Source organism: Ambystoma mexicanum, chromosome 9 (assembly GCF_040938575.1).
Source record: "Ambystoma mexicanum isolate Mex_15411 chromosome 9, UKY_AmexF1_1, whole genome shotgun sequence".
Lineage (NCBI taxonomy): Eukaryota > Metazoa > Chordata > Amphibia > Caudata > Ambystomatidae > Ambystoma > Ambystoma mexicanum.
Window position 1 is genome coordinate 336,480,507 of NC_090931.1, and position 14,942 is coordinate 336,495,448.

The 14,942-nt window shown below is 44.4% G+C and overlaps 1 protein-coding gene across 7 annotated transcripts in view; it reads right to left on the reverse strand.

The window, feature by feature from the left end:
- Window positions 1-14,942, reverse strand: part of TAF1D (TATA-box binding protein associated factor, RNA polymerase I subunit D) — a 531,982-nt gene that overhangs the window by 161,560 nt on the left and 355,480 nt on the right. For all 7 annotated transcript variants that reach the window (XM_069614757.1, XM_069614754.1, XM_069614755.1 and 4 more), the window contains one exon: window positions 6,752-7,133. In XM_069614757.1, the coding sequence (XP_069470858.1) occupies window positions 6,752-7,133 (382 nt within the window). The remainder of the gene's footprint in view (window positions 1-6,751; window positions 7,134-14,942) is intronic.

A 14,942-nucleotide genomic window follows, 5' to 3' on the forward strand; every position in this document is an offset into this window, starting at 1 on the left:
CAACTGGCACATCTCAAGTTTAAGGGAGAGTTACTGCATTCGCTGTGTAAGAATAATCTGGTTCAGAAAGAAATAAGCTAGAGGAATTTTCTTGACTTACAGGAGGGGGATGGTTGGTTTCTAGACTATACAAGGCTATTCTAATAGCCACCAAACAGACTAAAATTAAAAAGTGAATGGGAGGTACTACTGGGGAATGGGGGGCTAAGCTGTCGACCTCTTGTTAGTCACATTTAATAGAGTAGCAAAGCTACTCGTGCAATATTGGAAGTGGCCATTCAAATTTTTGCATAGATGCCACTACACTCCTGGATAGATGAGCCCTGGTTATGGCAACTCCCCTCGGTTTCCAAAAGGTGATGGTAGAAACATAATATTTACCATATGTTAATAAAGCAAGTTTGTTTCATGGATTTCAAAATACAAATCTATCCTAGTTGTACCTGGGCGACTAAGAAAAATCCTTTAGTAAATTAAATTCACAGATTTCCTGTGTAGCGTCTGACAGGCAAAACTCAATTTCCAATGTTAATGGACAGATTGATGAAGATAACTATTTTAGATAAAACTCTGGCAATGTCATGATACAATAGCCACAATGGGTATACAAGCTGAGGTTCAAGACATATAATTTAATAAAGGTTATTTTCTTTAAAAAGTCACTCAAGCATACCTAGATTAGTATTTGTAGGTCAGTGAAACAACATGCTTTATTAAGATACAGTGAACAGAGTAGGGCACTGGTTATATTAGACATTTGGCAGAACAATCGGTGGTCTGATTTATGTCAAAGGTTTTAGTAAAATGAGTCACAGGTGAATTGTCAGCTAATCAATACAGAATTAATGTGTTATACTACAAAATTGATGATGGTTGCACAGAACTAATAAGCACTAATTATAAGCTAAATTTTGGTAATTCCGACATCCAACTTAATTTACAAAACGGAAGAAAATCTTTTCAATAAAATGTATCAAAAAATTATAGAAACATGTTTGTGAAGTAATATTTTTTAAATGAAACACGCTAATTTTGCTAAAATGTTGGCGTGGTACTTATCTTACACTAATAGGAGGACTGCAGGGAACAGTGGCAGCAGCAGCACAGTGTGAAGACAGTAGTAGACCACACAAGCGTTTGGAATAGCTGTAGAAAACTGTTCGATTTCCTAACTGGATTTTTTTGTAAAGTAATCCAGCCTATTGTTCCTGCAATGCAGAATAGTTTGCAGTTTGCACCTAAATAAAACAAACATACAAGGGGGATATGATTTGGTACAGAGCATGGTCCACTTCACAAAAGAGCTCCCTTGAGAAAGTTATTACAGTCACAACTTTATGCAGCTGGAAAACTGCAACAAGTAACATTAGCTGGCCTCACTGGCCCACCAAATGTTTTTTCATGAATGTTTTGCACTAGATTTACACCAGAAGCAGTTTTACAGGGAGTGGCACAGTTTTTCAACTTTTTCAATTAGCTGGACCAATTATCCCACAGCAAAAATACTCACTGATGAAGTGTGACCAAAACGAACACCCGTGGTTGTGACAGTTAAGGTCATTACAGGGAATGACTGATGCTGTTAAAGTAATTTTGAGATGGAGTGGACAAGGGAGGTGACAGGCAAAGTGACAGTGGGGTTCTTTGAAACTGCATGGGTAGAAGTGACAGGGGTGCAAACGCACCAAAGAGGAACCCCCAGGAGTACCAAGCAATGGACAGGGTCCAACATGAGGGAGGCAATGGGCTGGATCCTAAAGGGGCGAAGGAAGCATAAAGCATCACAGAGGGGCTGAGAGGAGGAGTGACAAGGGGGAATGACTGATGGACACAGTGAGCAAACGGGGAGGAAGGAAGGAGTAACAGGTCCCTTTTTTCTATGTGTTGCAGGAAGGGGAGGAGGAATCAGGACGTTACGTGTGGGTTTACTGAGGGAACGAGAAGGGGAGTTTGTTGCGCCACCAGCGCTGTCGTCTAAGTCGGTTTTGGAGGGCTGAGCCACTCATAGGAAAAAGCAGAGTGTTTTGTTGCCAAACACTGTCAATCAAGAGCCCGCAGAGAGGACAGAGCAACGGGCTGATGAAGGAACAATGCTTCGAGCCGTCAGGCTCTGAAGTGTAAAAACCAGTGTTGAGAGCTGACCTGTCAAATGCCCATGGAAGAGGGAACGGTTACAGGCTACAAACCTGCACCAGCCATTCGAGGGTCCTGAAATCACTACCCATGTTAAGGAGGAAGTTGTGGAGGACCGCTAAATAAAGGTTGTGGTTTTAAGAAAAATCACACAATTGTCTGTCCTTATTCCCGCTTCGACTTGTGACAAGTGGTGGCAAGTGGTGGGATAAGGAGGAAGACCATGGAAGCACTGCTAAAGGTCCTGACTGAGGGGCATTACCAGCTGCAACAGCAGTTACAATTACAGAGTCAGCAGGTGCAAGCTGAACGACAAGCATTTCAGCAGGCAATGCAGGTAACAAGCAAATGGTGGATTCAGTAAATCTAAGGAGGCACACGCAGGTATCAGCTATGGTCCTACAGAAGTACACTCCCGGAGAAGACCCTGCACACTTCTTTGTGAATTTTAAAAGGGTGGCGCACAATGCACAATGGCCACCTGACAGATGGAGCCACTATATTGCGTCATTGATGATGGGGGCGGGGAGGGGTGGAGAGTGTATGCCAGGTGGCGAACCAGACGTGGGACACGACCTACGTGGATATGAAGAGGGTTGTTCTAGAGGAACTAGGACATGATGAGGAAGCATACAGAATTAAGTACAGAGACCCCAAACTGATGCAAGATGAAACTCCGAGAAAATTGTTCTACCGAGTGAAGGATCTAGGTGATAAATGGCTCCAGACCGCCACTACCACGACCCAGGAGATGGCGCAAAGGATTGTGCTGGAACAGTTTGTTGAAGCCCTTCCCCTGCCAATCCAGCGCTGGGTGCGACAACATCAGAGACCCAGTCTGTCAGAGGCCATTAATTATAGCCTCTGCCTACCAGAAGGCGGGACAGGGGAAGCTGATGACATATGCCCAGCCTGGACGAGCTCAAGGAGATCCGACCGTCACAATGACCAGACCCAACGTCAGACGCTGGACCAACCCGCCGATCAGAAGGCTGGAAGTAGAAGGGCCGAAGATGCAACCAAGGGGCGAAGGAAGCATGTCAAGCCAAAAAAACTGGAATGTTGCAAAGAGGTCCACAATGTCACGAATATGGGGAGTGGGGCCATATCGCCAGGCTACGTCCAAAGAAAAACAAGGCAGAACCAATAGCTACAGGGGACTTTGATGTGCCCAAGGAAGGGAACCTGAGGGTCCTCCGAAATCCACATATGTCTATAACTGTGAAGCAGCGGTGGATGGACGGACCCACTCGAGCCATGATAGACTCTGGAAGTCTGCAGACGGTAGTTAGCGCAGAAGTTGTAGGTGCTACCCATGAGACTGATGCGAGCACTGTGATCTGGTGTGTGCACGTGGATGTGAAGAAATACCCTATGAAACCGATTCAGGTTAAGTTGGTGGGAGGACAAATGGACTTACGGGCCGCTGTGTTGACTGTGCTACCTGAACCCCTAGTGATGGGTTCTGATGTGCCAAAGATGCTTCGTATTATACAGTCCATTGAGAAAAATTAGCTGGCGAGTGCCCCTTTCCATGATCACAAGATTGAAGCCGTGAGGAGAGCGACACAGAGGAAAAGGCACGAGAAAACTATGCTCCCTGTAACTCGGGTCTGGAAACTGGATGAGCAAGGAGATAGTTTCCGGATGGTTTAGTAGCTGGATCTGGTGTTGAGTAATGCCTGCGCCTCCACTAAGGAAGCAAGAGAGGGAAAAGGCCCATACTTTATCAAGTACAAGGGCTTGTATTATCGAGTGATGACGAAAACCCAGTGGGGAGACAATCCGACAGTTACTCATGCCCACCAAATATCGACAGACTGTATTAGAGGTAGCCCATCTGCAAGTCGGAGAAGGCCACTTAGGGACTGAGAAGACGACACAGAAAACATTGGGAATGTGTCAGAGATCTTCCTCCGTGTCGACAGACTCAGTCTCAAAATCCCCCTCATCCTCCTCACCTGAAGAGCTTGGCTCCGGTGACAGAATCTTCTTCCTTCTCCTTGAAGGAATCTCCTTTTTTTAATGAAGATAGGGCCTGCCACGGAAGGAAGCCACTGTGGCTGCGAAGATTTAGCAGGCCAGTGACCTCGCTTCCGGACAGCCACATAGTAGTGGAAAAGCCTCCTGGCGTAAAAGAACCCTGTCAGTTCCAACATTCAAGTGCACTGGCTGGTGTGGTAATGAAGTCTTTTCTTGTTGTGGAGTCCTCAATAATACCCTTGATCCAGGTCTTAAAGTAATAGGAGAAAAGTATTTAAGTCAATAAGTCCAGGAAGTAATGGGTGATCACCCCGCAGAGACCGGGGGCAAACAGAAATTCCCCAGGTAGAGAAACCCAGCCTAGGGGAGTAAAGGCACAATGAGGAGGTTCTCCGGGAAAGAGAACAGGAACAGCCCGGAGGGGAGCTGGCTTCGGCCGAATCCAGGGAGCAGAGCGAGCCCAGGCGAAAGTACATAAGGAAGCAGAGGAGAGGCAGAGAATATGCAAGGTAAACGAGCCGAAACCCAGAGGAGGGGAGAGATCCAAACCGCAAGTGGGGAGCCGCTGCGAGGAACGAGAGAGAGGGAAAGCGAGTGGGAGACCGCAGGCGGAAGAGAACCGCTGCGGAAAGCAAGCGAAATGCAAAAGCACGGTCGGAGGACCAAGGGAAAGCAGCGCATCACCACAAAAGAGGAAAAAACAGCTTGGCGACTTAAAGAGAAAATCCAAGAAAGTTGCAACGCATAAGCCGCTGGGAGGAAGTGGCTAATGAGCTCCTGGTGGCGGCCATGCTGCAAAACTAGACCGCAAAGAGAGAAGCCGCAAGCAACGTGGTGGCAAGATCGCCTTCAGTGATTCCATTCTGTCAGCAGTGTGCCGAATGCCAAAAACGTCTGATGACTCAAGCAGATTTACCAAGCAGATTTCCTGTCAAACGCCCATGCCGTTCCCAAATGTTAGGGCTTGGTAAGGGGGTCTGTGAAGAAGTGAAAGGGGGTGCTAACGCACCAGAGGAGCTGGTTCAAATATCACACAGCACAAATACTCACTGATGAAGTGTGACCAAAACGAACACCCATGGTTGTGACAGTTTAGGTCATTACAGGGAATGACTGATGCTGTTAAAGTCATTTTGAGATGGAGTAGACAAGGGAGGTCACAGGCAAAATGACGGTGGGGTTCTTTGAAACTGCATGGGAAGAAGTGACAAAGGGCACTAACAGACCAGGAGTACTAAGCAATGGAGAGGGCCCGACAAGAGGGAGACAACTGGCAGGATCCTGAAGGGGCGAAGGCAGCATAGGGCTTCAGAGAGCAAGGGAGGAGGCGGGCTGAGAGGAGGAGTGACAAGGGGGAATGACTGATGGACACGGTGGGCAATCGGGGAGGAAGGAGAGACGAACGGGTCCTTTTTTCTATGTGTTGCATGAAGGGGAGAAGGAATCAGGATGTTACGTGTGGGCTTACTGAGAGAACGAGAAGTGGAGTTCATTGTACCACCGTCACTGTTGTTGAAGCCTGTGTTGGAGGGCTGAGCCACTCGTAGGAAGAATCAGAGTGTTGTTGTGCCGCTGGGCACTGTCAATCAAGAGCCTGCAGAGAGGACGGAGCAACGGCCACCGAAGGAATGGTGCCTCGAGCCGTCAGGCGCTGACGTGTAAAAACATGTGTTGAGGGCTGAACTATTCCACAACCGTGTTGAGGGCTGACCTGTCAAATGCCCACAGAAGAGGGAACGGTTACAAGCTACAAACTTAAACTAGCCATTCGAAGGTCCTGAAATCACTACCCAGGTTAAGGAGGACGTTGTGGGGCACAGCGAAATAAAGGTTGTGGTGTTAAGAAAAATCACACCAGTGTCTGTCCTTATTTCTGCTTCAACTTGTGACACTGCACATATAAATTTAAAATGCTTTTCGACTAGTGCAACAGTACTGCTTCAGTCTGGGAAGGCTATCAAAATCTGTACCTCCATGTAAGACTGTTCTCTCCTAAAACTATAGATTTTAAAGTCGTGGTTGGTTTTTCAGAATTATAGGTACCTGGATTTTCACTATTGCAAAAGTCTACTCACAGACCTTTGACTTGCTAGCTTGCTGTGTTTTATTTAGCAGTAGCGTCCGCAATATGGGTCTGTGATTCAGCGTGTGTGCAAATGCCAGTCGTCCAAGCTGTGAATGGCGCTGCACTTCCATCGTTAAGGTCCATCGGTGTGCTCAACGCAAGTAAAGCCTATCTCGGATTATCGCCCAACTACAAAGGAATTACTACATTTTCAAAATCCATTATTGCCCTCTAGCGCATGTACACACAGTCGTATGACAGCAACAATTCTCTAGCACACTCTCAAATTCATACGCAGTCATCTTTAAAATTTAGAAGACTAAACATTCTATCCTTGTTTGAGAAAAAAAAATATTTTAGTACCCCTAACTAATATCAAACCCTTGCAATAGAGGAACAATATTTGATACACTAATTCAATTATCAATTAAAAATTAACTAATACACAATGCAAAATTATACAAATTTTAGTCCTGAAAAAGATTCTTGGGTACAGAGTAACTTGTCAATAAAAAGAAAAAACACTAGCTTTTCATTGATCTTGAAATATGATTAAACCCAAGAACTCACCTCATGTGCGAAAATCATTCTCAAGGTCAAATCTTTTTTAGCCAAAAAGGGAAATTGACATTCTTCATCTTTCCACCGTCTCTGATGCCTTGCAAATGGGATAGATTCATGGGGTTGAAGTGCTGTCTTACTAGGCTTCTTACTAATTTCCCTTATTTCATTCTTTCTTTCTCTTCTTAACCTACGTTTCCTTCGCTGCTCGAAGATCTTTTTCAGATTGAATCTAGTAACTGGCTCAGAAGATGAATCGGGTGAATCCTTGTAGGACATACCGGAGGATGGTTTTTGAGAAGGTGTACCCTGGCTGCGACTTCTCGCCTTCCGGGTTGGTGTAAACGTACACTGGGTCCTAAACAAGCTGCTGCCAGAACTTGATCCATCACTGGTATAAAAGAAGATAGATAATAAAGACATGAGTCCTCCAAAAGGAAAGATGGCATTAGATTAGAAGACAGAAAAAGAAATCATAATACCCCAGAGAAGCTCATTTTATACTATGCACTCACATTCCCCGGGGCATGCAGATTGTCTAATCCCTGGTACAATTGAAGGTTGATGTTCATCTTACTGTTGAGCAACTACACAACACCCAAATGTTTATGGTGACAAATTAGAAGATCTATTGTTATCCCTCCAACGTGGTTACATTCCAAACCATCCAATTGCAGGTTGGTTTTCTCCAAACATGTTTATTCAAAACGTATCAATTTCTTTTATTGAGCATATGTATTGTAATATCTTTGACATACAAAGGGATTATCAACAAATCAACATTTTATTTGAATCCCCCCCCCACCTCCCCTTGCACTAAGTTCCCAAAAATCTTGGAAGCTGAAGCTGCATTTCTTGCTATGTTCATGGTGGGGTACAATCTCTTGATATATCTACAAAATCACTGATCGAGCGTAGGCTTCCTGGTCACATGTTTTTCTGTGAGGGCTTGCATAAGTAGCTTAAAAGAGTAACCCATACTGTATGGAATTTCTGTATAGTCCCTCTTATTGGGATGTCTCTAGGGGAGAATATTTCTGTGTAGCCCCTTTCTTATTCATGGGCTGGTTAACCCAGTATCTCAATTGTTGGTACCATGTTTCAATTGTTGGTATCTAAATCTACCAGTTTTGTGGAGTTCAAACTCTTCCTTGAATTTAGAGACAGGCTTGACTTCATGCCTTGTGAACATATCCCAAAGCTTCTTGCAACTGCCCAATACCGTTTATCCCTCTTTTAAAAACATGATTTTTATTAGCAATTATGAAGGATAAAGTCTGTTACAAATGAAGAATAGCAATATTTGCAAATCAAGGAAATTTGATAAACCAGTGTCGAGTTTCAAAAGACGCTAAACATTAGGGTTCTACCTTGACGCTACTCTATCATTAACCCGACAAACGAATGCTGTCAGATCTGTGTCGGCATACACATGCAAACTCATTGCAGCCTGCAGACCTTTCCTTACCACCTCCAACAGTGTCACACTAGCAAGAACCCTCATCATGGCTAAAATCGACTACTGCAGTGCTCTCTACCTAGGCACTAGTCAAGAGAACTTAAATTAACTCCAAACTACCCAAAACAATGCCATTCGTGCCACCTTAAACATCCCTCGTAACCACCATATCTCAGAAACTAGATCAAAGTTAAAGTGGCTACCTGTCAAGCAAAGAATCTCACACAAAGCACTCGCCATTACGCACAAATGTCTGGCCAACAAGGCCCCCATCTATCTCAGCAGTCAACTGTCGCGACACTCGACCTCCCGTCCACTAAGAACTGCCCAGTCCCATTGTTTAGCTATCCCTAGATTTAAACTGCAAAAAGCAGGGGGTCCAAGCTTCCCGGTCCTAGCGTCCAAGCTCTGGAATTCCCTCCCTGCTACAATCAGAGCGGAAGAGTCTTTTCACACTTTCAAAGCCAATACCAGATCCTGGCTTTCCGACCTGCCTTAAGTCCCGCACAGCGCCTCGGTCTTACTTTCTCTGACCTGCTGACTGTTTTACTTGTACTTAATGTCCGGTTCATATCATGTAATATCATGTAATGTCATTCCTTTGTAAATTCATGCATTACGACTCCTGTATCTATGCATTTCTGTAACTTTACAAATTGCGCTGTGGTGCCCCCGGGCCTGCGGGTTGCGCGTTATAAATAATAAATAAAATAAATACAAATACAAACATATATTCTGAGTGATAACATTTAAAAATATTCTGGTTATGAGAACAGACAGGGTAGACAAACAAGAAGTCATAGCAAAGAGGTGGCAGCAAGCTAAATACAATTTACAAGAAGTAACAATGCAATTAACATTGACATTTAGAATCTATTATAACGATAACAAGTACATAAATTCATTTTATTAAAGAATTAGGTGACCTATTATAGAGAAAGCATGACATCTTTCAATTCTATGAATGAAACAGACGGAATGCCACCATAAATCATAAGTACGTTTGTCCAAAATGTTCCACAGTTAGATGAAGACCAATACTAATAAATAGATTAAGTACATTTGGGGAGGATATTGTGTTCATACAAGGATTGGCAATGGTTCCAATCATTAGGTTACATAAGGTCAGCAGCTCATTCAACTTAAAAATAGTTTGCAAACAAACCCATACTTTGTTCCAAAAAGTCTTCACAATTGAACAATGTATACATCTAGAAATGTAATAAAAATACAAACACAAACAATAAAAAACAGAATGCAAAAATATATGTGTTTGGGATTTGGCAAGACCAGCAGAGGGGATCGGTATTAACAGAACATTTGGACATTCTTACAGGGGTCAAGTAAGCACAATGCAAAATAAAGGAATTTAATTAGATTAAATTGGCCACCACAGAAGTCGTGTGACATTGTTTTCAAACTTTTCTTAGCATGTCGGGGATATGTGCATATCCCAGTCAGTTTCCCAATCTTATATTCCATTAAAATACCTTCTACGAAAAATGGTAGAGATCAGTTTCATCAGGAAATAATTATTGAACCAGAGAAATATATTGTCAATATCAGCTAGGTCATATGCAGTATCAAGATGTTTGTTCCAAGTGATTTTAAGAAAATGTAAAAGAAGGAGCTTTTTAATATTCGGCCATGAGGAAGTATGATGAAAACGTGAGAGGGATGATAGGGCAATCATATATATTTCTATCTTAAGTGGGGTTTTCAAACAAATGATTCTCATTACATGGGAAAATGACAATCTGAAGCAAGATGAAGACTTTATATGTTCTGAAGTCAGGAAAAGTAACCCTGGCATCTTTTTAGATAGTTTAAGCACAATTCTTGGGCCATTGTTGTTTCATAGGAATTTGGACAGTAAACCATCAAGTTTATTAAGGATCTGAGAAGAAAAGGATACTGACATCGTAGAGATCATATATAGAACAATAGGACTTTTTTGAAACCGTCGAGATGACCCTAAGCCTTTAACTTTGTTTTTTTTGTATTTTTATTATAATAGAGCGCCTTTCGACAAAGGCGCTGAACAATAAAAGGAATTAAAAAAACAGTACATTCAAATTATACAAATGGATCCAAATTACATCAGCAGAGAAGATAAAACAGAAAGAATTGTACTTCTAGAAGGTAAGAGGCGAAAGAAGATGGAGTTTAAGATTAGTTTCAAAAATACGAAGAGATGACGAGCAAAGCAAGAAACGAAGGGCATTCCAATATTTAGGAGGCAACAAAGGAAAAGAACGGAAACGCGAAGAAATAGATTCTGAGATCGTAAAGAATGTGAGGGAACATAAAAACAAAGTAAGGAGGAAAGATTAGGCAGAGCCGGACGATGAGTGCATTTGAAAACAATCGAAAGAAAGTAATACAAGAGACAAGATTCAGAAGGGCTAGTGAGATTGAAAGCAGGGAAGATGTAATAGAAAATCTAGAGGGTAAAGAAAAAAGAAGACTAACAGAAGATTTATAGATGGAACACAGAGAAAAAGAAGACAAGCAGGAAGAGCAAGCAGTAACGATGAGCAATAATAAATGCGGAAAAACAAGAGATAAAAGAAGTTTCGTAGCATGAAAAGAAAAGATGCGAGCGTGGGGGATGTTAAACAAGGTATAGTTACAGGAGCGAGCAATAGAAGAAATATGAAGAGAGAAGGAAAGAGAAGGGTCAAAGATAACGCCAAGATTGCGTGCTGAAGGAGAAAAGGGGAGAAAAGATGGAGGAAAAGAGAGGGTGAGGTAAAGTAGGAGAAACTGTAGTAGAGGGGAAAATAGGGATTAAGATGCAGAAAGTGAGAGGACAACCAGTTCTGAACAGTTTGAAACTGTAGAGTGCAACGCAGAATTGAAAGAAGAGTGGAGCAGCGAAAGTGTAACAAGATGGAAAGGGGAGTGAGACATTTTCCAAAGCTGCTTGGCTTTACGCAAATTACGGCAGAGAGAAATAATTAGAAGTGAACCAGGACTGTGAGGTTTTTACAAGTCTGGGAAAAAGAATGTAAAGGAAAGGTAGAATCCAGCACAGATTGTACAGAAGAATGTAGGGCTAGCAGTTAAATCAGGAGAAAATGAATAATAAAGCAAAGTTGGGGGTAGAGAAGAACACAGTGACGAGAAAAGATGGGGAGTCAAAGGAAGAAAGGTTACAACGCATAAAGGTAGTTGAAGAAGGAACAGGCAGAAGAGAGGGAGAAAGGGAAAAAGAAAAGTAAATGAACCGAAGCATATAAAGGAGGAGAGGAAGGAAGAGGGAAACAAGAATAGAAAATTAAATCAAAGCAGGAACCAGGCTGATGAGACAAGGGAGAATAAAGAAAATGCAAATGAGAAGAGTCAGTAAGGGAAAGCAGCAAAGGAAGAGTTAGAAGCAGGAAAATTAAAATCCCCAAGAAGAAAGAAAGGGTTAGAAGATGGAAGAAGATGGGAAAGAAGAAGATCAAGATGTTCAAGAAAATCTGTAGCTGGGCCAGGAGGATGATAAACAACAAGAAGAGAGAAAGGGAATGGGTTGGAAAAAGACGAAAAAGGATATTCGAAGCAAGGAAAACTATGAGGATTAGAACAGGGAGACCACTAAGTGGCCGGGGGTATGAGAGAAAGAAGTGGAAGGAGTGTGAAGAGCAGGAATTACAGAATTGTCAGGAGTGATCCGGGTTTCAGTTAGACAAAGAAAGTGCAAATGAAAAAAAGATCAAGAATTAAATGCGATTTATTGCAAATTAAACAAACATTTAGGATACCAAAGTGGAATTGCAGAAGAGTATCAGGAGAGATAAGGACAGGACAGAAGCATTACATAGCCAAGCTGAAGGTTGTCTAGATAGGATAGGACAAGACAGAAGTAGAAACAAGGATAGAAAGAAAAGAAATAGACCGGTAAGTGACTAACCAGCACATGGTTTGCCACAAACAGGAATAAGGGAATAGTTTCTTACCTGTAACTCCATTTCTCCAGCATTGGTATCTTTCATGGATTCACATGCTTAGAATATTCCCCGTCGTCAGACCGGGACCCCTCGGTACGCATATATAGCCTTTTTCAAAGGAAAAACTTTTGACACTTTTGTGTCCTATCTACGTCCTTCTAGGACCCGCCTACGCATGCTCCGCAGGCCGTGCTAGTATAAGAGGCCCGCCCCCGCGGCTCCCCTTCAGATTTCGGCCCCTCCAAAGTAGGAAGGGTGAAATTTATCACATACATGACATACGGGGAGGTTGGCGGGCGCATGTGAATCCATGAAAGATACCAATGCTGGAGAAATGGAGTTACAGGTAAGAAACTATTCCCTTCTCCAGCATTGGATCTTTCATGGATTCACATGCTTAGAATAGATTGTATAGCAGTAACGCTTGAGACGGCGGTGAGAATGTAATGTAACAATATATATCCTCACCCTACTACACAATGCATATCTACCGTAGGGATAAGTTAAGTCATATGACATTGCCCACATAAAGTATATCGCCCTTAAGAGGGTAGATAACAGAATCTCCACAGGGAAGAGCTTACCTTACTGAAACAAATGGCGCAGGACAGCTCTTCCCATCTGCACCTCGTCTGCATGCTGCCTGACAAGGCAGTAGTGTCAGGTAAACGTGTGGGGCACTGACCATGCCGCCGCTTGGCATATGTCCGTCAGCGGAATCCCAGCCCATAACGCTGTTGAGGAGGACATCGACCTTGTAGAATGAGCTCTAGGATGTCCTTGCAGTGGCCTTCCGCCTTAGAGTGACAAAGAGCAATCGTCGACGAGACCCATCTAGCCAGTCCCTGTTTAGAGATTGCTTTTCCTCTCGTCGACGGACCATATGCGACGAACAGTTGCCGAGTAGCCCTGATGTCTTGTGTACGATGTAGGTAGAATTTCAGGGCCCTCTTAACGTCCCGGGTATGAAGAGTTTTTTCTGCTGCCGATGATGGAGTGGCGAAGAAAGTAGGCAGAACCACGGATGAGTGTTTGTGGTATACCGTCGGAACCTTCGGGACGAACATAGGGTTAGTTGCCAGGACTACCTTGTCCTTAAAGAATCTTAGGTAGGGCGGGTCCACGACCAGCGCTTGTAGTTCCGAGATACGTCTGGCTGATGTGATAGCTATCAGGAATGCCAACTTCCACGAAATGAATTTTATGTCGGACGTGGCCATAGGCTCGAAAGGCGGTTTCATCAAGCCTGCCAACACTGTGTTGAGGCTCCACGTCGGGGGAAAACGTTTCACCGGGGGAAAGGCTCAAAATAAACCCCGCATGAAGTGTTTTACCAGTCTGTCACTGAATAGAGGAGCCGACTGCCTCTTCCTTGTGAACCTCGAGATGGCTGCCAGGTGTACCTTTATCGACGAGGGGGACAATCCCTTTTCTGCCAAGAGGAGCAGGTAAGGTAGAACTTGTTCCGGCGTCACCAACAATGGTTGTAGGCCCCGTTGTCCTCTACACCATTCACAGAATCTCCGCCACTTATAGGAGTAAGATTTGTTAGTAGAAGGGGCTCTAGCCGCCTGTAGAATTTTTTGGCAATCCTCTGAAATGTCTAAGGCGCCGAACTCCGAGAAGTCAGGGCCAGGACGTAAGGTTGAGACTGTCCGGGTCGTGATGCCACACCGTGCCTCTGTCCCGGGATAGAAGGTACAGGACTTTCGGAACGCTATGGGATGTTCCAGCGATAGATGGAGGAGGTCTGAGAACCACGGTTGCCTCGGCCAGTATGGTGTCACTAGAATCACCCGGCAATTGTATCTGCGTATCCACTGTATTGTTTTCCGTACGAGGGGAAACGGGGGGGAAAGCAAACAGGAACATGTCCGTCCATGGGAAGGAGAACGCCTCCCCCACCGAACCCTCTTGGGGCCATCTGCTTGCAAATTGCTTGCATTTCTTGTTGTCTTTGGTCGCAAAGGCGTCCAGAGGGGGGTGACCCCATTTCTCGAACACTTTCCTCAAGTGACCCGTGTCCACTTCCCACTCGTGCATCTGGGCCATGCTTCTGCTGAGGGAGTCGGCTTGGCCGTTCCTCACTCCTGGAAGGTGATGAGCCACGAGGGAAATTTCGTGTTTCGATGCACAATGCCATGTTTTCTGGGCTTCTATGGAAAGAGTCCTCGATCGTGTCCCTCCTTGTTTCCTCAGATAAAACATGGCTGTTGTATTGTCGGTCAGTATTCGCACTCGCGAACTCTTGATGTGTGGTAAGAATGCCTTCAAAGCCCATCGTACCGCTCTGAGTTCCAGTACGTTTATGTGTAGGAATGACTCCGTTGGAGACCAGCGACCTTGCGTTTGGAGAGCACCCATGTGCGCTCCCCATCCGGTTAGGGACGCATCCGTTACTATGGTGCTCTGAAACTCCGGCTCCTGTAGGGGCACACCGTTGTTCAGATTGTGGGAACTCTGCCACCACTGGAGGGTCCGACGTAGCTTGTCGTCGTCGACGGTTATCCTGTCCGACCACGATCCTGAGCCTGTGTCCATCGGTCCGCGAGGAATTCTTGGACTGGCCTCATGAATAGTCGACAGTTTCTCACCAGATGGATGCAGGATGCCATGGCCCCCAGGACCGAAACATACTTTCTCACTGAGATCCTGGTGTTTCGCCGTAGCCGGGCCGCTTGTTGAATGAGTCTTGAGGTCCTGTCGAGGGAAGGTTTCACCAGCCCTAACTGAGTCTCGAACTGTGCCCCCAAGAATACCAGCGTTCTCGATGGCCGCAGAGAGGATTTCTCGAAGTTTATGG